Source organism: Daucus carota, chromosome 2 (assembly GCF_001625215.2).
Source record: "Daucus carota subsp. sativus chromosome 2, DH1 v3.0, whole genome shotgun sequence".
Lineage (NCBI taxonomy): Eukaryota > Viridiplantae > Streptophyta > Magnoliopsida > Apiales > Apiaceae > Daucus > Daucus carota.
In genome coordinates, this window is record NC_030382.2 from 37250605 (window position 1) to 37270933 (window position 20329).

The 20329-nt window shown below is 33.9% G+C and overlaps 3 protein-coding genes across 8 annotated transcripts; all 3 read right to left on the minus strand.

Moving 5' to 3' along the window:
- Nucleotides 1-1394: 1394 nt before the first annotated feature.
- On the minus strand, nucleotides 1395-2643 carry LOC108208430 (kiwellin-like). The gene has a single exon (XM_017378962.2). The coding sequence runs from the start codon at nucleotides 2612-2614 to the stop codon at nucleotides 1967-1969; it is 648 nt and encodes a 215-aa protein (XP_017234451.1). The 5' UTR covers nucleotides 2615-2643; the 3' UTR covers nucleotides 1395-1966.
- A 7235-nt stretch (nucleotides 2644-9878) lies between these two features.
- LOC108208238 (kiwellin-like) lies at nucleotides 9879-10700 on the minus strand. Its single transcript, XM_017378755.2, has one exon. It carries the CDS (start codon nucleotides 10672-10674, stop codon nucleotides 10021-10023), a length of 654 nt encoding a protein of 217 aa, XP_017234244.1. The 5' UTR covers nucleotides 10675-10700; the 3' UTR covers nucleotides 9879-10020.
- Nucleotides 10701-12904: 2204 nt separating this feature from the next.
- On the minus strand, nucleotides 12905-19256 carry LOC108206849 (uncharacterized). 6 transcript variants are annotated; one of them, XM_064087356.1, is made up of 10 exons: nucleotides 18913-19256; nucleotides 17973-18094; nucleotides 16928-17168; nucleotides 16094-16140; nucleotides 15803-15914; nucleotides 15395-15707; nucleotides 15034-15286; nucleotides 14337-14627; nucleotides 14201-14257; nucleotides 12905-13666 (listed from the first exon to the last, which is right to left on the minus strand). In XM_064087356.1, the coding sequence occupies exons 1-10, from the start codon at nucleotides 18923-18925 to the stop codon at nucleotides 13472-13474; spliced, it is 1644 nt and encodes a 547-aa protein (XP_063943426.1). In that variant the 5' UTR covers nucleotides 18926-19256; the 3' UTR covers nucleotides 12905-13471. The 6 variants fall into 6 exon arrangements, with proteins under 6 accessions (XP_063943426.1, XP_063943422.1, XP_063943425.1 ...); XM_064087352.1 differs by having other exon boundaries at nucleotides 12915-13666; nucleotides 15034-15707; nucleotides 18913-19253; XM_064087355.1 differs by having other exon boundaries at nucleotides 12917-13666; nucleotides 15034-15707; nucleotides 17973-18069; nucleotides 18913-19252.
- Between the last annotated feature and the right edge of the window lie 1073 nt (nucleotides 19257-20329).

A 20329-nucleotide genomic window follows, 5' to 3' on the forward strand; every position in this document is an offset into this window, starting at 1 on the left:
GCATAGGTTTTGTCACATACACTCTCCATCTCAGTCAATTCTATACAATTTACTTTTTGATGTGCCATCATTTTTATACATTTCAAAAATAGTAATTTTTAATAATATAAAACACTATTACACCTACTATTTTGTTCCACTATTTTCACTATATAATAATATAAATACTATTACACCCACTGTTATCCTCAACTATCTCATATCTATCATTAGATATAAATAGGTCCCATCACTTTATTCATTTTTCCTTTTAACTTTACTCATTTTTTACATTTTTTTTGTTCTCGGTGTCTAAACCATTTGTATATAAATGATAGGGATGGAAGGAGCATCAATAATGAATCAAATTGGCAGTACAAACGCTTTATCTGAATAATTCATTCACACTAAAGATATAGACAATTCATAGGTAACTAATGGATGATGACATGGGCGTTTTGCTAGCTTACACTTCTGATTTATAATTAATTTGTAATATTTTATTATTATTAAAAAATTATATATATTAGTCTGTTATTATATTACACTTTTAATAAATTATCCAAATAATAATTAAAAATAAATAAATTTTAACATATAAACTTTCTTTAAACCAAATTAAACTGGTGGACCTCGATAACTAGTACTCATAATGTATACTGTATGCTGTTTGAAATATGGGAGTAGTAAACCTTGAAGATGAAATTACTGGGCTTCAATAATTAAGACTCCTAGCTTGTATTGGGCTGGACATATTTTTGCTTTAGCGGCCTGTGTAGATTGTGGAACACTATAAACCCACATGCATGCGCTCACTCTTTTTTAGTGAGTAGCGAGTCTAGTGACCTTGTAGAGTTGTAGGCTTGAAACGAATTTTACATTTTATTTCGATTAATTAGTGCATTGTTTCTTTTACCTGGAATTTTACAATATATTTGGATCAATTAGTGAATTATTTCTTTTTCACTTTTGGACCGGAAGACATATTTCTCTTATTACAAATAATTTCAGTGAATTTTGATGAAATCAGTCTTGATGAGATTCGAATAGGATTTAGAGCAGATTTCTAAACTTCTTCTCAAAAGTCTTGACGAGAGACCGTTATGAATTGAATAGGACCAATTATAAATTTTTGGTGGGTGATGTGGATGAATGATGTTAAAGAAGCGGTTTTTTTGGATTTAATTTGTTTATATTTGGCCATTTCCCTACATATATACGTAATGTTTATAATATCTATATCGCCATTTTATTTTGATTTTTTTTATCAGTCATATTTGGCTAATATACGTTTACGCAGCCTTGAAATATAGTTTACAAACGGGACCAATTAATCAAACTAGTGCAGATAATTGTTTAGTACTACTACAATTAAATTATTTGGTGCAATACATGGATATACATTTAATTCGGGTTAATTATCAAATTGGGCACTCACTTCACATCAATATATCATCTGGAGCACTCTCGAATTTTTGGTTTCATTTGAAACACTGTTTTCAGAAATTGTATCAGTCTTAAAAGTAAAATGTTAAATTCAAAAACAAATCGACAGTTTGAGATGTCTTACTCATGGGAATCTAACACAGTAGGCTATAAAGAATATATAGGTACCATTAATTGAATTTCCGCGTTCAAAAAATGGCTATATATCTTCCACCATCAATTTTACCCATTTTTTGGAAGCAGAAATTCAATTAATTGTACCTACATAATCTCTATAGCCTACCGTGTTAAAACCCCATGAGTAACCCTTCTTAAACTGTCGATTTGTTTTCGAATTTAACATTTTATTTTTAAGCCTGATACAATTTCTGAAAACGGTGTTTCAAATGAGACCTAAAATTCGAGAGTGCCCCGGATGATATATCGGTGTGAAGTGAGTGCCCAATTTGATAATTAACCCCATTTAATTCCCAGGAAACTTTTATTCGAAAAGGCTCGCAATAACAATCAGCAGAGTCTTACAATTATTCAATAACTAGCCCTAAGCCATGGACCAACTAATATCGACCCTCCCCAGCTCCTGGTCGAGCCCCAAAGCATCCCACACAGCCGCCGAGCCATCCACCACATTATTCTCACACGGTGGCTGACCCGCATGCTCCTTATCACACCCATTCACAGAATCACACTCATCCACCACTCTCGCCACCACGCTCCTCCCATTGCTCGTATCAATCCTTATCTCCCGCGAGCATCTCGAACCCCCACTGAACCACCCAGTCGACAACGCCACCACAAGCTCTGAGCTCTCGTGGAACTTCTCGTCGCAGCTCGACTCCGCTCCCCTGTCGCCGCCTTGGCTGAAGTCGTTCAGCGTCAGAACGGCGGCCGTGGAGGCGCTCACTGCCGGCGAGCAAGTGTAGGTGGTGTAGGATTGGTCGCCGCAAGTGAGGGAGCCGGTGGGCCCGCATGTGTCGTCGACTTGGTCTGGGGTTGACGAGGCTAATTCACATATAGGAGGAGTTTCGACGTCGGGATCGTCGGTGCATTGTTGGTTGACGCAGATGAGCGCGCCGGAGCAGTCGTCGCCGTTGTTGCATGGACCGGTGCAGTCGGAGATTGCGTTTACGAGGAGTGGAGAAGTTGTAGTGAAGAGGATAGCGATTAGGTGAAAAACGAGAGTTGCCATATTAAGATGTGAGTATCTGGTTTGTGTGAAGGGAGTGTTCTTTATATAAACCAAGTATAAAGCTTCTCATCTTATAGTAGGAGTATCTTAGAGCATCTCCAATAAGCTCTTTAAACAAGCTCTTAAATGAAAAAATAGAGAGCATTAACAAAATGGAAGCTCCAATAGACTCTTAAAGGCTCTTCAAAACCTTAAGAGTCTATTCTCTCTCCTCTCTTTTAAGAGTCTCTCACTCACTCTTAAGTTATATTTTATTATAAAGTAATACAAGCATCCACTTTCTCTTTCCACTCTAGTATTGTAGTCCTATTCATTTAATAATAAAATATTGTTTAGGAGTGGATGTAAAGAGTGTTGTTGGAGATGAATATACATTAAATTGTTAAGAGTGAATATTTTATATTATATTTGAGGAATGACTTAAGAGACTACTGGAGATGCTCTTAATTCAATAAATCCTACTCGGATGTTTGACTCATTCGCTTATAGTTAAAGTCGTTATTTATGTTTGTCAGGGAGGAAGTAGCTACCCAGTGGGTTGAGATAAATGATATTTTAACTATTTTAAATGTAAGTTTTACCCTCAAGTCTTTCCGTATTTAAATATTTTCCTGTTAAAATCTATTTATTTCATTTAATTAACTAATGTAATAATGTTTGCCATTTCTCCAAACTTATTCTTCAACAGAAGTTGGTGCTAATTTAAGTTCGTAATTATTCGGTTAGGGCTGTAAATGAACCGAGTCGAGTCGAGTTTTTGCGAGTCGAGTTCGAGTTCTTGCTAAATGAGTCGAGCTTGATCGATAAGGTAAACGATCATTTTTTGTTGTTCGAACTCGAGTTTGTTAAGAACCGAGTCGAGTTCGAGCTGGTCGCGAACAATTCGAGTCGAATCGAGTTCGAGTCGAGTCGAGCCGTTCGCAAAATTTTGATTTTTTTAAAGAAATAACTAATAATAAAAAAATTCTTAAAATATGTCTTGAAGATTCAACCACACAAATGTTGAGATATTCTTATTTTAATAATTTTACAAAAATATCACAAAACAAAAAACATATTTGATGTGAAATTTTAATAATCTAACTAGTGAAATAAATAGGACTTTAAATATGTCTGGTCCTGAATTGATTTTATATTTTTTTCTCAAAAAAATTATTGACAATTTAACCATAAGGATGTTAAGATCTATTAATTTTAATGAAAATATCAAAAATGTAAAAAATTACATTTCGTTATCCATATTCTTTTACACATTAAAAAATAAAAAATCATATATATTTTGTTTAACGAGTCGAGTCGAGTTCGAGTTTAACGTGCCGAGTCGATCTCGAGTCGATTACGAGTCGAGTTCGAGTCAAACACTAGTAAAACTCGACTCGAATTTCTTAATCAAATTTTTTTGTTCGAACTCGATAACGAATCGAACCGAGTCGAATCGAGTCGAGTTTTAAACGAGTCGAGTCGAGTTTGTTCACGAACAGCTCGACTCGTTTGCACCTCTAGAACCGGTGGTGTAAGTTGAATTCTTTCATCAAAGGTTTGGAAGTTTTCTCTGATACAAGCAAAACAAGAAACGGAAAACTTATAAAAATATGGGACGGAGCAATGGGATGAATATTTATTTTTTATGATTTATAGAATTATTTTTTTAGTTTTTTATCAGAACGATTACAAGAAATTTAGAGTGTAATCTTATCTCTCTCATGTACGATTAAATATGAGTAATTTTTGAGTTGTGGTCAAAATTTACACCAATTTTCAAAAAGTTGGTCAGAATTTCAAATTCGCAGAAAAGGTTGCTAAACTTTGGTTCCGCTTTTTAAAAGTATGGCTTCCGTTAAATGTCACTTAACGGGAGCCACACTTTTAAAAGTGGAGCCAAAATTTGGCCACCTTTCTTAGTTTTGGAACTCATTTTTGCCCATCTGTTCGTTCGTTACTCCTGTTAGGCACATTTAACGGGAGCCACACTTCTAAAAAGTGGAGCTAAAGTTTGGCCACCTTTCTAATAGTTTAGAACTCTGGCCAATTTTTTGAAAATCGGTGTAAATTTTGGCCACAACTTTTAAGTTTACTCTATTAGTAATATTTAACCATCAATTTTTAGATTCTATATTAATGGGTATAGATTTGAAATTAACTCTATGGTTTTACAAATTAAATTGCAATGGCAACATAATAGAAAGTGTACAGGGCCGTGCCTGAGATTTGAAGTGCCCCTTGCAAAATGTTAAAAATGTGCTCTAATAGTCTAAAAATATACAAGTACATGCAATAATAAATATTGACACAAAACTGTGAAAATCATATTACAACTAAAGTGCATAAAATATTTTTTTTCATATTATAAAAATTAACTGAAAATTGTGAAGAAATAAAACAAGTACATAGATAATATAAAATTATCTGAAATTGTTTTTCTAGCATTTTTTGAAGCAACCCCACTAATAATATTTTTATAGTCTACATTTTATATTTAAACTACTTGTTTCATATTTGATATATATATATATATATATATATATATATGTATGTATGTATAAATTAGAAATGAATATAATTAAAAATAAATTAGTTACTAAAGATTGAATCATTATTTTAATGATATAATTACTGCATATGGTCATCAAGAAAGAAAAAAATAGTATAAGTAGTTAAATTAATTAACTTTAATGAAGTTATTGAAGTTGGTAGTTAAATTAGAATGTTATCTAACTGTGACAATTTTCAATATAATTATTTTTCAATACAAGTATTTATTTTTATTAACATGATTATGATATAATTAATATTTTTTAGAATTTATATAACTTATTCAAGATAAGATTTAGAAGTTATTGAAGTGTATAACACTTTTCAATTTTTTTCATTTACAATTTTTTAATCTTAAAAATATAATTTACTTTTTTTTGCTATCTTTCATTTTAACTATACATACATATATATACACCTACATAAAAATTGTGCCCCTAATATTTGAGGGCTTGTTCCGTTGGCTCTGAAAGTGTAACGCGCATGAAATCATAATATAAGTATCTTACGCAGAAGATACCACCTTGGTGTAAATTCAAGACGAGTTCGTTTGAAACGTATTGATACAACACAATGAAAACTTATAATTAACTTATGTTGTTTTCCAATTTAAATTATCTATTCAGACGTGAGATGAAAAGTGAATTCGAGTCGCAGAATTTTATTCAAATCGAAGCCTCAACATAAGTCAACTGTAACTTTTTATAAGCGGCCATCTTCGTTTACCCAATCAAGTTTTTGTCACAAAAGTAGGTGAAACTTCAAGACTTATATATGGAGGTAATTGCATATCGCACCTCCTAAGTATCGTTCAATAAAGATAGAGTACCTATACTTTAAGAAACTCAACTCGCACCCATTATCTTTACTTCTCAAAACCGAGATGCACCCCCTGCCGTTAACTTCCGTTAACTCAGTGCACTCCGTTAAGTCGCTATACATATAATTGCAATTCGGACTTCCTAACTTACGTTCAAAAACGATATTATACCCGGACTTTTGGAAACCCAAATCGCACCACCTATCTTTACATTTCAAGAACGATACGCACCCCCTCCATTGAATTCCGTTACCTTCCGTTAAAATACTCTTCCGTCTCAATTTACATGTCCCTTTTGCTTTTTGAGAAGTCAGATTGACTAATTTTTGACCAACTATTAAAAAAATATGGGTACAATATCGTTTTTGAACGTAAGTTAGGGGGTCCGAATTGCAATTATATATATAGTAACTTAACGGAGTGCACTGAGTTAACGGAAGTTAACGGCAGGGGGTGCATCTCGGTTTTGAGAAATAAAGATAAGGGGTGCGAGTTGAGTTTGTTAAAGTATAGGTGCTCTATCGTTTTTGAACGATACTTAGGGGGTGCGATATGCAATTACCTCATATATATATATATATATATATATATATATATATATATATATGAGGAAATTATTTTACCTATTTGTCAAGAAAAATCTCACACAATGTCTTCCGAATTCAGTGACCCCCGACCCCACTAGAAGTTCATGGTCAGGCTGACTTGATGCAACATGCAAGTATTATTCCACGGCCCCATTTCACAAAATTTTATTATTCCAAATGCACGGTATTTTACTATTTCTATTTCGTGCACTGAAATTATATTGATCGGAGTATAATACCGCATTCTACAGCCTACAGGTGACCAAGGGCGGACCATAAGAGGGGCTGGGGTTGGCCCCAGCCCGGGTGGAATTTTTCACCGGTCCATTAATATATATATGTGTTAAAGTCTAGCCCAGTGGAAGAAAAAGAAGAGTTTTGTTGTTCAGCCCTTAAATTGCTTTTGCTTTTTAACACGATTGTATACAAAATTAAAAGAAACGATACTGCTCTGACTTGCTTGTCTTGCTTTCATTGGAAAAAAAAAAATAGGTTAGAAAATACATACCTCTTCTAAAATCTAAACTACTATCGTACGGACTTGTGTAATACTTTATACTATTTTTGATATTCAGTATAATTTTATAATATTTTTTTAATTTATTTTTTAATAAAAATTTAAACATCAAAATTTAATTTTAAAAAAATTAAAAATATCGTGGAACTATATTTTAAAGATGTCTTAAAAAACATGCCAAAAAATAATGTTAACAATACAACGGGGTGGTGTAGAACAAAATTACATATGTTTTTATCTTTTTTAGCTATTTAAAATTTTAAAATGTGCTTTGTGTATTTAATTTATGTGCTATATAAACGGGTATTATAATTATAGTGTTTTAAATGGAAAAATAATTTAACATTTTGAATTTGAGTAAAAATTTTGATTTTTGAATTTGGTTCTATTGTAAAATTACTTTGGATAAATGGTTTAACAGCAAAATCTATTAAAATATTATGACTAATTTTCAGTCCTTTTTTGTTGAAAAATGATGAAAATCTATTTTTTAAACTAATTTTCATATATTTTAGCTTGCAAATTTTTTTTTTACTCCAGCCCCGGGAGGAAAAAATTCCTGGATCCGCCCCTGCAGGTGACTCAGGCGTGTCTAATTTTCCCTCCGCATTCATCCTCTTCGGACCTTTCCAGACTTTCAGGGTTGATAGACAGGGGGGAGTGGTTACTGGTTAGAACTTGAAAGCACGCGCATCGCGTGTACGCTTTTGTAGAATGCAGGGAAGACATCAAGGTGGTAAAATTCGCTAGTCATCTCAAAATCGGCGTTACTTTACGTCATACTTGATGGTAGGGGTGCACATGAGCTGGGTTGGGCCGGTTTCGGCCATTCAAGCGACCCAACCCGTTTAGTACGGGTTACAAATTTGACCCATTAATCATAATAAGAATTAGGAACCCAACCCTACTAATTGTATGACGGGTTGGGTTGGTTAGAATAGGGTTGATCGGGTTGAAAAATTTGCAAGATAAGCATAATCTAAAATATGTTTTGCATCATTTTGTTGTGTACAATTAGCAATAACATAGGACACTGCACAAATACAAGATATTTGGTGCTTTTAGAGGTGCAGATATTCTCTACGTACTAAGGTGGACAGCTGAATCTTAATACAGTAATAACTATTAAAAATAATGTTTCCGCCATGTATCTATATATATAATCATAAGAACTAGCAATGTGAGTCGTTGATCTGCACTACAAAACTTTATTTTTAATTATTTTTGCACATTGCACTACACTCACTGCATATTCTATTATCAAATAAAGAAATATAGTTCTTTGAACAATCAAAAATATTCTATCAGAGTGTTACAGATGTATTTTGACCGGGTTGGATTGGTTTAAGGTTCTTAAAAATTATATTTCAAGACAACCTATTATAAATGGCTCAACCAAAAATCAACTCAATTAACCCACGGTTTGGAATGAGTCGGGTTAGTCGGCCCAGTTCAGGGGTTGGGTTGGTTTTAACGGGTTGGACAACCCAGCAGCCCTACTTGATGGTGACAATAGAAAGTGTTCTAGATGAAATATGATCAAAATTTTAAATTAACAGATTGATGAACAGTTTTAAATTTTATGTTCTTTCAAAATATTGTATGTATCCCTCTATCCGTCTTATCTCTTTATATTTTTTTTCATTGCTTGACAAGAATTTTAAGACGTAATATAGTTGCATAATTTTCTTTGAAATTTTTTATTTTCTATAAAAATTTAGATAATAGACTTTTATTCGGAAAGTAAAAAAGTTCAAAATAATTTATCAAACCATATTTTATGAAAACATTAGAATGCGTGCCAAGTGCTTGTCCTGATGTAAACAATTGAGGGGGACGGAGTGAGTATTTTTTTTTAAAAGGATGATCAAATTTTATTTAATTTTTTAAATAGCAGCTGATTTTCACAGATTAATCGGGGGTCGTTTTAAAAATAAAACAAAACAAAATCTGGCAATTAAATTAGGAATTTGAAAATTTAATCATTTTAAAATTTTCTATAAATTAAATACAACTATCACTCTGTAATTTATTAAATCTGACAATGGAACTGAATATTATTCATCTTTATCCATATTTCACTATAACAAACCGTTGGATGATCTAAAATGACAGTCTACTCGCCGATTCTAATCTACTGTAAAAGGAAATGCATACATGCAGTGACGGAGTCGGGAAGAATTTTTAGGGGGACCGGAATGTAAATGCATTTAAATTTAAAAAATATCATATATTAGTATTACTGTATTAGTGATAAAAGTCCATTTATTTTAGATTTTTGTGAAAAAGTTTAATCATTTTATTAAGAAACTTTAATTGTTTAACTATCAAGCCGTCTAGGACAGAGATTTGAAAGAACGAGCTGCAAACAGGGAGACTCATAGACGCGACAAAGAAAGTAAAAAGATATTGTCTAGCATGAGAGTCTATATTACTAAAATTTATAACGAATGATATAATTTTATTTTATAAATTAAATACATATAAATAATATAGTATTATATGTAATGCTACATTTGCAAAAATGATATGATAATTAAAGTGATCATTTTAATTGTTGCCATTTATACATATAAACATTTCTTACCATCAAAACTTAACACATATCACTGATTTTTTTACCTAATTTTGTAAATAAAATATTTTTCTAAAACTATATAAATAAAAAAAAATCAAAAATCTAGGAGGGGCCCGGGCACCCTCCAGCCCGCCGCCGCCGCCGCCGCGTCTCTGCATACATGTACTAGAATTTATGCTTTGAAAGACTTCACTCCAAGTCTTCTCCAACATTGCACAATAGACGTCTAGTTCTATTTAGTAAAAACATTAAAACACTTTATTCGAAAAAGATAACAACGACTTTGACTTCGAAGTGCTTACATCCGAAGTCCACATAATTAGCAAAAGAAACACAATTAAAGTTCCGAAACATAGTACAATTATTAATACTTTAAACCATGGACCAATTAATATTGACCCTGCCCAAGTCCTTGTTGAGCCCTAACGCATTCCACACCGCAGACGAACCATCCACAATGTTATTGTCACACGGTCGTTGATACGAATGCTCTTTGTCGCAACCATGCATAGAATCACACTCATCCACCACCTTCGCCTCCACGCTCCTCCCATTACTCGCCCTAATCCTGATTTTCTTGAAACATCTCGAACTATTATCGAACCATCCGGTCGATAATGCGACAATAAGTTCCCAATTTTCATGGAACTTATTGTCGCAGCTAGACTCTGCTCCCCCGTCACCGCCTTTTCTGAAGTCATTCAGCGTCAGAACAGCTGGCGTGGAGGCGGTGATTGGCGGGGAGCAGCTATAGGTGGTGTAGGTGGTGCGTTTTTTCTTCCCGCAAGTGAGTGTGCCCGCGGGTTTGCATGGGCCTGATGGCTGCGGTGGCTGTGGAGATGTTCCTGATTTACATATATGAGTTCCGACGTCGGGATCATCGTTGCATTTGCCGTTGATGCAGATGAGCTGGCCGGAGCAGTCGTTTAGGTCATTGCATGGACCATTGCAGCCAGAAATTGCGTTTCCGACAAGTGGAGAAATTGTGAAGATTAAAGCGAAGTAAACAAAAGTGAGAGCTGTCATATTTGTTAAGTGTGTTCAGTTTTGTCCAGGCAATCTTGTTTATATAGACTATCCTGACATGTATTTCCTACACTAATTTTTTGTTCGTATGCGACTTGTAAGTCACCCTTTTCAGCTCTTTTTTGGATCAGCAACATTAATTTTCAACTCTTTAACGTATGATTTTCGGCAAGACGACTCCGTCCACTACTTGTAATTGTGAGAATTTAGGACGGTAAGTGGGGAATTGACAGAATAAGTTCAAACTAGTTATGATGGCCGATATGACGAAGTATATAGCGGTGATAAAGTCTCCGGTGGTAAAGGGGTTCGAAACTTTAAAAACTAGATTACGAAAAAAATAGGTATTCAAAAATATATAAATTTTAGTTGATTATATTTGATTGATTGCTCTCATATCAATAATGATAGAATCCTTTATATATATAAACTAGTTGAGAATCCGCGAGTTGCGGCGGCCTATAAAAATTATATTAATGATCCAATATTAATATTTGTAGAATAAAATAATTTTGTGTCTGTCTATAAAAAGTATATTAATGTTTCAAGTTAATATTTGTAGGATAAAATAAATTTATATTATAAAAATCTTGATGTGATACAAATACTAATATATAAAATTGTAAAATTGGACTATAATTCATGGTGAAAAAATGAAAATAAATTTATACACGTAATTATCAATGTAAAGCATGACGAATCTTAATTTTATTTGTTTTTTTTTTTGGAAAAGTAATCATGTTCTTACATTGTCACTTTCCTCCAATTTTTTTAGATTGATTGTGCACAAAAACATTTAACTTAAATATAACTACCCTCTTAAAAGTTGCTTGAACGGAGCAAACAGATAATGTATAAATAATTTTTTCATATATACAAAGTAAATAATATAAAAATAACAACAACAAACATGTCCGATAAACAAAACAAATATTATAAAAGAATAACCAACAAACATACATCATTAATAGTTAATTTATTGACATCAACCATGAATATCATGTCAAGAGTATATTCTTTTACTATGTTTGGATTTGTCGACTCCAATATAACGGTCTATAACTACATTTGCTTGCAACAACCTTTACTGTAACAGGCTAACAGCCTTCACTTATCGTTGCAGAAGAACGACACCTCTGAATTAGAAATCGAGCAAGAGAAAGGTATTTCTAATTTTTGATAATTTTCATCCAAAAATTTCAGAAAATTAAAAAATAAAACGGAGCGATGTGAGAGGCGCCACCTACACGCCCCTCGCTTCACTTTTAAAAATCGAGTAAGAGAACTATCAGGTAGGTTTGTGGTATTGAGAGAGGAGGTTGTGTTTAGATGATCCAAAATCCTACGATCTATACGGGTATTTATAGGTGGAGAGAGACTTGTTTGCTACTCTTTCCCATAATTAAATAATATGAACAAAATCAGATTAAAATTTTCAAGCTACTATATTCCATAAATAATCTGTCTTTTCCATAATTGAATAATTTGAAACAAAATCAGATTAAAACTTTCAAGCTACTATATTCCATAAATAATCTGAAACAAAATCAGATTCTGAAACTTGCTTCTAATATACCCGAAACTAAAAAAGATACTGAAACAAAATCAGAGTAAAACTTTCAAGCTACTATATTCCATAAATAATCTGAAACAAAATCAGATTCTGAAACTTGCTTATAATATACCCGAAACTAAAAAAGGTAGTTCTGATTTTTGATATTTTTCATCTACAAATTCCAGAAAATTAGAAAAATAAAACGGAGCGATGTGAGAGGCGCCACCTACACGCCCCTCGCTTCTCCTTTATATAAGTATATTGATTTTTCATCTACAAATTCCAGAAAATTAGAAAAATAAAACGGAGCGATGTGAGAGGCGCCACCTACACGCCCCTCGCTTCTCCTTTATATAAGTATATTGATTATCCAATTAAAATCAGTAGTTTATGTCACTTCCTCTAGAAAAAAGACAAAATTTATGATATGCAATACTACTCGAAAACAAAAACAAAAAGTAAAGGCAGTACATAGCTATATATATTGAATGGTTTTCCAAGAATCCATTCCATTTATTTTTCATAGTTTCAATTTTATATGTCCTTATCAATTTACGAAAAATAACTCTCTCTCTAATCATCTCATCAAATCAATATACTTACATAAAGTAGAAGCGAGAGGCGTTGAGATGACCAAGATCAGCGCATCCTTGCAATCGAACAAGCAACTAAAACCCTAAATCCTCCTCTTACAAGAAAAACAAGGAATTTTATCCGACAAGAACATAGGTATAAGCTACAAGCTAGACTAGTAACATTGCATTATCAATTTATTGCATCACAGGTATATACTAAAAAGAAAATATACATTATCATAAAATCAACAGCCAAACTTGGGAAAAGTAAACTTCAGTACCTACACATCCATACCTACACATCCATACCTCGCCACACCATATAACAAAAACCTCCATCAGAAAAGACATAACAGTGAATTCCATATAAAATAACAGTAACGACCGGAACACCTTGCAGGAATGTTGATGAAACTAACACGCACTGGTATGAAGTGGCGACAATAGATTGATATCATAGATCTGTACAAAAACAACTCCGATACCAATACTGGAGTACAGTTGTCTCATGCCGCCTTGTCAGCAATATTAGCCTAAGATAGACAACTATGCAAAAGAGAATTTATGGTTAGAGTTAAACTCTACTTGCAGATACCACTTGGACCACATGTATCTATTAACATATTGCCTAATATCTGAACAACTGCCATCTTCCTCTATATACTATCTATACTTTAAGAGTCATGGAAAATGGCATAAATTTGTCACAGTTCTGGACAGAAACGTTAGCTGAGAAACCTACATTCTGAGAAACCTTGAAATTGCGCTCCCTGGGGTATGGATATATACATGACAGCTCCTTAACTCGATGCAGAATGTCGTCTGGTAGATATTGCGTCTCCCAATATTTTCCTTTTCCAACCTGCAAGATAGAAAGAATTTCCTTATATATTCGAGACAAAAAAATGTAGATTGTCAAACAAGGGTTTGGGGATATTTGAATCCAGAGTTGGTACATATTTCAAAAAACTAAATAATTTATCAATTCATCAATGCATGCCTTGTAATTTAATACACTTCAGCCCTCCATTTGATTAGAGGAATGGAATGCGGAAGAAATGGAACGGATAGTTAAAAACAAAATCAGAGATTACAGGAAGGATCAAAGAGGGAAGAGTGTGCATGTATCACGGCACAAATTTTTTTTAGCAAGGCAGATGAGATAACTATGCAGTCATGACATCAGATTTGGAACAAAGGTTTCGATATTTACCAAAATTACAGTAATGATATGATAGTTTAGTAAGATCAATGGCATTGGGATGACATAATAGTTCAAAAGTCTGGGATGTCGTTTAAAAAACACTACTAACAGTTTGGAATTGACTCTTTCAATAATTATATAAATTACCAATACCCGAGTAAGAATGCACACTCTTACAAAACAAAAACCTACCCTTTTCTTCCTCTCAGAAAATCTGCAGCTAGCTCTCACAAGATTTCGCCATTTGTCCTGAATAAAGCAAAACAAGAACATTTTTCAGACCCTGAACTAAGATGGCGGAACAATGAAAAACTAGAATGTGAAATACCTTGAGATCAACCGCTGAGCGGTGTGGAGATAATGGAAAAGACACCTTCTTTATATCAGTCCATTTTCCAACTCCATGTTTAGAAACGCCATTAACCAGCTGTAGCACCTCTTCATGAGACCATGGTATATGGCGCTGTCTCTTACTATTATTACTCTTGTGAGTCTTAGCTGCTGAAAGAAAGCTTCCCTCAGAACTGGTCTCCTGAGATTCTACAGAACACAGTCCTATATTGAAGTCCACATCTGAGCCCGCCGATACGCTATCTGCAGAATCTTCAAACTCATTTCCCTGAAGAGAGGTGAACAGTTATCACCAAGATAATCTAACATAGATTCATTTTGCCAACATAAAATGTCACCCCTCATCCCTATTCCCCACCCCCCACAAAGAAAAGTCTTAACACCAGATCTAGGACTATATTTAACATCCACAAAAACACACCAATCCATGATGTAAGCACGCTGCTCTAGCCCTGATGGTAATAAAATGACTACTGGTTATTTTATTAGGATCGCCTACTTAAATTCATGTATTTATTTTTTCAAATATGTACAGGTATAGAGAATCAGAGTAAGATAGGCAAATTAAGAACATATGCTACATAATGTAATAAATCACACCACAATATAATTTGTTAAGAAACATGCTACACACACACACATATCTGTCCTTGCACGGGTTTTAATATTAGCACCTTTTCCATCGACCTTTGCTCAAGCGGTACACCAGATAGCACCCCAGTCGAAGCAGCTTCAGAATTTTTCTTCCCTGAACCATGTATTAACACTCTTGGCCTTAATCCTTCTCGAGGACATTGTCTAACAGATTTTTTAGGCCGAATCATATCCTTTGAAACTGCAGAATATTCACATGTTCTACTCGAAAATCTTGAACTCTTAGCTATTGATCGACTAGTGTATCTCTGCTGCGCTGGCTTATATTTCCCTCTGACGACATTCACAATCACCTTCTCTTTCATGTCAGGTACACTAGACGAAAAACAGGTATCCTCCACAGAAAATGTTTTCAAATAGTTAGAATTAGTATGCCTGTACCTCCTCATGTGTCGACTCCTTGGCTTAGTTCTGAAATTAAACACTCCAGTTAGAGGATTGGATGCACTTGTCAAAATCATATCCTCTTCTGATGAAACTGATATCCTTTCATCAACTGTCATCTTGTTAGGCGAAAATGAGTTTTCATTAGCTTCGGACACTAACTTGCTTGATGTACACCATCCCTCATACATGACATTACAGTGGCTTAGACTTGAATCTTTACACTGCTGATCTAAATGTAAGTTTTCTGTGGAATGTCCTCTGCTCGGGACAGGGTTCATGTCAGTACCACACTCCAGGTATTCAGCATCTGAAAGACAATCATTGAATGATGTGAAAATTTTGGTGTAAGAGCTAAGATTCAAAGTAATTATAAGAAGCATAAAAAATGTTGTGCCGAATTACCCAAGAGGTAGTCTTCATATGTATCAGGAAGATCATTTGTTGTAGAAGACATGGTGTGGTGACCTTCACTGTTGCCTTCTGACTTCACAATAGAAAGCTGTGTAGTCTTTTGCTTCAGTATGTCAATTATATCCATAAAACACAATTCCAGATAAAAAGGATATGATTACAGAGTAATATCATTAAATGTGAATATTTCGAGAAGCATGGCTGCATGGTACCAACTACCAATAGACAATAATATCAGTTGAAAGATAACCAGCAGAAAGTAAAAAACCAAAAGGAACATACTTTTTGTGTCGCCTTCTCATGCAGCATATTACTGATATTCGGTTTATCTGAAACACAAGCCACAGTATAACCACATAAACACTTAAAAGAAGAATAAGACTAATATAGGCATAGTATAACCACATAAACACTTGAAAGAAGAGAAAGACTAATATAGGTGCAGCCATTGTACAAACCTTTACTTCTCAATTGTAATACCTCCTACTTAAATAGCACAACAAAACAGATCAGTATGAGCATATCAAAGATGTGACAGCAAGAAATGAAAATCAAGTTGCATCACCAAAAATGTAAATAGTGACTGCTACTGCCTACTGCAGCTGTGCACTGTGCTACAGACTAAGCCGGAGAATAAGTTGGTGGCTGTATTCAACCATACCTGCCAGCTAATGTTAACTGGTCAAGTCAGGGTAAAGTTTCATAGTTTAACTACTGAAACAGTGTCACAGGAATTAACAACTAAGAAGCAACCATGCAAGACAAATAATATACCTCAATATTAATACATAAAATGCAAAATATTTCAATTTTCATGCATACTAGGAGCTCAGAAGCCAATATAGAGGAATTTTAATAGAATATATGTCTCATTGATCTTTAAAAGTTGAGCTACTAGCACAAATTAATTGAAAACTTTCTTTCCGCCTATTTTTGAATTACCTCTGATATTAGCAATAATATATTTATTGATATATTCAGGATACGGTCAGCAGTCAAATGTTTTCATTTATGCAGCAAATTACTGTCTACACAAACTCTAAGAGAAGATAGAAATGTATTTGTAGTACAGATGATATTTGTAATATAAGGTCCATTCAAAGATGATATTACTACCTGCAGCAGATTCTGGATGCCTATTGTCAGGTAGTGGTAACGGTCCAGAACCAAAGCAATTATACAGACCAAATGCGTCAAATTGTAGGACATTCCTAACCGCATCAATGTATTCAGGTACCAGTTCGGTTAGTAGATGTTCAACTGCTTCATCTTCCGAGCCTAGATTGTAAAAGCCACCTCCACTTACCTGGACATAAAATGTCATATATAGACAATATCTTTGCATCATCACCTTCCGCTGGATCAAATAATAATGATTTATATTGTTGACAAAAAAAAATAAGAGAACACTTAATCAAGGCAACAACCTCCCTCTTCCAACATTATGAAGTTGCAAAAAAAGAGAAAGTAACCGAAGCAACTTAGCACACTTGTAAAACAATACTGGGTTTGAATATGCAGAGAACTGAGCCTTCTATACGGACGCTAATCTGTACAGGAACTATGCCAGCAGACATGTCGAATTCTATTTAATACCATTCTAAAAATTCAAATTACAGACAAGGAGAGGAAATTACTGCATAATCAAATCCCAGTTTGTTTTTAATAACCATACGAAACAATAAGCAGTATAATTGTACAAGAGGAAGGGGACACCAAATTTAGACGGGAAAAAAATAAAGATACTGAACATAACTACATTTTTATAGATGACATCAGTTAACTACCAGGAAACACACACCCAAATAACTTGTCCTTCTGTTTCATGCATAATTTTCGTTTGTACAAGGGAGGGAGAGTCATGATTCAAACACATGACATTGTCATGGGGAAGAAATTGAAAGGAGCATGAGCCTTGTCGACTAGGCTTATCCCTTATTTCACTTACTTGTCCTGTTCGACGACTGTTTGCAGATTTAGCATACATTCAGCTTTGTTAAAAAGAAACTTAAACTTGTCTGTTTATTTTTCCCAAAACCACATGCAAATCACAGTTCACAATTGTTTATAGCTACTATTATTTTCTTTTAAACAAAGGAACTGCAACAAGATCAAGACAAATGACAAGAAAAAAGAGGTACTTCTTTAGTTTTTAACATACTTGATGAAGCCCTCTGACAATTACTTCGGAGCTCTCCTTCAAAGTTCCCATTCTGTTTGGAGCAGTCACCAGAGTCCCGGAACTGCATTCTTCTTGCCTGTTCTCCAACACTTTCTTAAATGCTAAAAAGACGAAATTACCAACAAACTTATGTAATTAAGACTATATTACAAACATCTATAAAATGCCTTTACTTTCATAAGTTAAGCACGGGAAATGAACAAGAATCATGTAAAAATCTTATTTATAACACCGCAAAATTTATCGGGCATGTATTACAAAACAGGGCAATTACAGGGAGAAAATGTAAAATGGCCCACAACAAATCAATCATCACACCATCCAGTATCAAAAAAATCAGCCAACATTAGTAAAGGTATAGAGCCTCAGCTCACTTGCCTTCCATCCGACCTATGTTACCCGGATTGTAGTATCGGGCTCGACAATAATTTGGAAATTTTACATGTTTTTGGCTTAAAATAAGTGTTGGAGTGTTATGCCCATGTCCAATGTCCGAGAGTCGAGTGTCCATACCATGTTTAACACGGGTACCGGAGACAACGAAGAGTCCGGACAACATAGCATCTAATTATAAATATATAAAATGAGCCGAAATTTTTGCTTTAATTGGAGAGAAACCTCTCTCTGACTCACTAATCTCAACATAAAATCCCCTAATTAGCGTTTCTAGTTGAACCAAATTCAATCAAACAGTGAATCTCTTTGCATGTACTACTAATCCAACAACCACCAACAATAAACAAACATGCACATTCACGCATATACATAAATATTCAACATATAAACACAAAATCAGGAAGTAGTAACAAGAATAAAACACACCATAAAATCCAAGATTAGAGCTGAATAGTCCAAAAAAACACAACAAAAACGAGAAACCCACAATTACAAAACCCAAAACAATAACAAAGATATATACCTGGTCCTGACATTTGACACAGCTGAGAAAAGAGAACAAAGGGGTGTGTATCAAACAGTGGAATGTGAAGAGGTGGAGAAATCACACACTAAAAACACATAGGGAGAGAGAGAGAGTAGTGGAGGGGGGAGACAGAGATACTGTTGTAGTTGTATGTAATGACAGAGAGTGTGCAGGTTGAATTTTATGTTGGTGGTGGTGAAAGTGGGAAGCTTTTTGGATTCTTGTGGGACGGACTTGAAATGTTTTTTATGTTGTGGTGACTGTTGGAGTCCGCATGTCTGACACGTGGATCTTCGGGTGATGAAGTATTTACTCGGGCGTTACTTTTGAGGACTCTTTGTGTGTATCCCTTCGTCTTGTGATTTTTATGTAAGCCGTGTCATTTTGGATTTCTTTGCCATCATTTCTTCAGATTTTCCTTCTTCTTTCCATTAAGGAAGTAGGAGTCATTTTGATTGTTTATTATTCGGGATGGACATTGTGTGTTTAATCTTGATTGTTTTTCTTTTTTGGATAATCTAGAAATTTTTGATGGTTTCAGAATATCTTAATGAGAGAGATTAGAATGTTGAGTTTAAAATAATATTTTCTTCATCCCAATATCTTTCTAAAAGAAATTATTTCAAATTAGTTGGTCCGAAAGATTTTTATTGACGAACTTTTCGAATTATGCCTTTTTTCTGTCCAGTTCAATTAAGATGGTGTTTTTTTCTCATTTCACACGTATTAAAGAGTATTAAATGATTATTCTTTTTCTGTCTCTGCCTATATTTATCGTGTTGACTTTTAATAATATTGTCCCCTCTGTATTTTATTATTTGACGCTTTGACTTTTAACACACATTTTTAAGTGCTTTGAACGGATAGTAAAAAATAAAAAGTGTAGCTAAATAGTACATTGGAAATGATAAATAAGAAATGGTAATAATGGAAGATTGTTGATGAATGTGCATTGAAAAGCGAGAAACTCAATTATTTTGAGAGGAATTTTTTCTCAAAAAGTGTCATCTAATTTTGGAATGGAGGAAGTAGTTTGCAAAATTTCAAAAAAACATTTCGAAGTAGGTAATAATGGTACAAATTTTATTGCATGATTGATTTGTATTTTGTATGCAGTGTTCGGTCAAAATGTGGTTAATGTGACGAAAAAAAGTGAAACAAAATAAAAAATTTGGAAAGAGGGAGTATTAACCACAATAGAAAGTCAATGTAATAGATATGCACTGAGATGAGAAAAATACACCTTTGATGTATGTGAATCACCACATGGATCATCGAAATTGGGATGGATGGAAAAATACACCATATGAAATTAAAAAATGATCATCCTAATTTGAATAAGGAGAGTAAAAAATGCTCATATGTGAAATCTAGATATGAATTTTAATATCCCATGTATATTTCGGCCTAGACA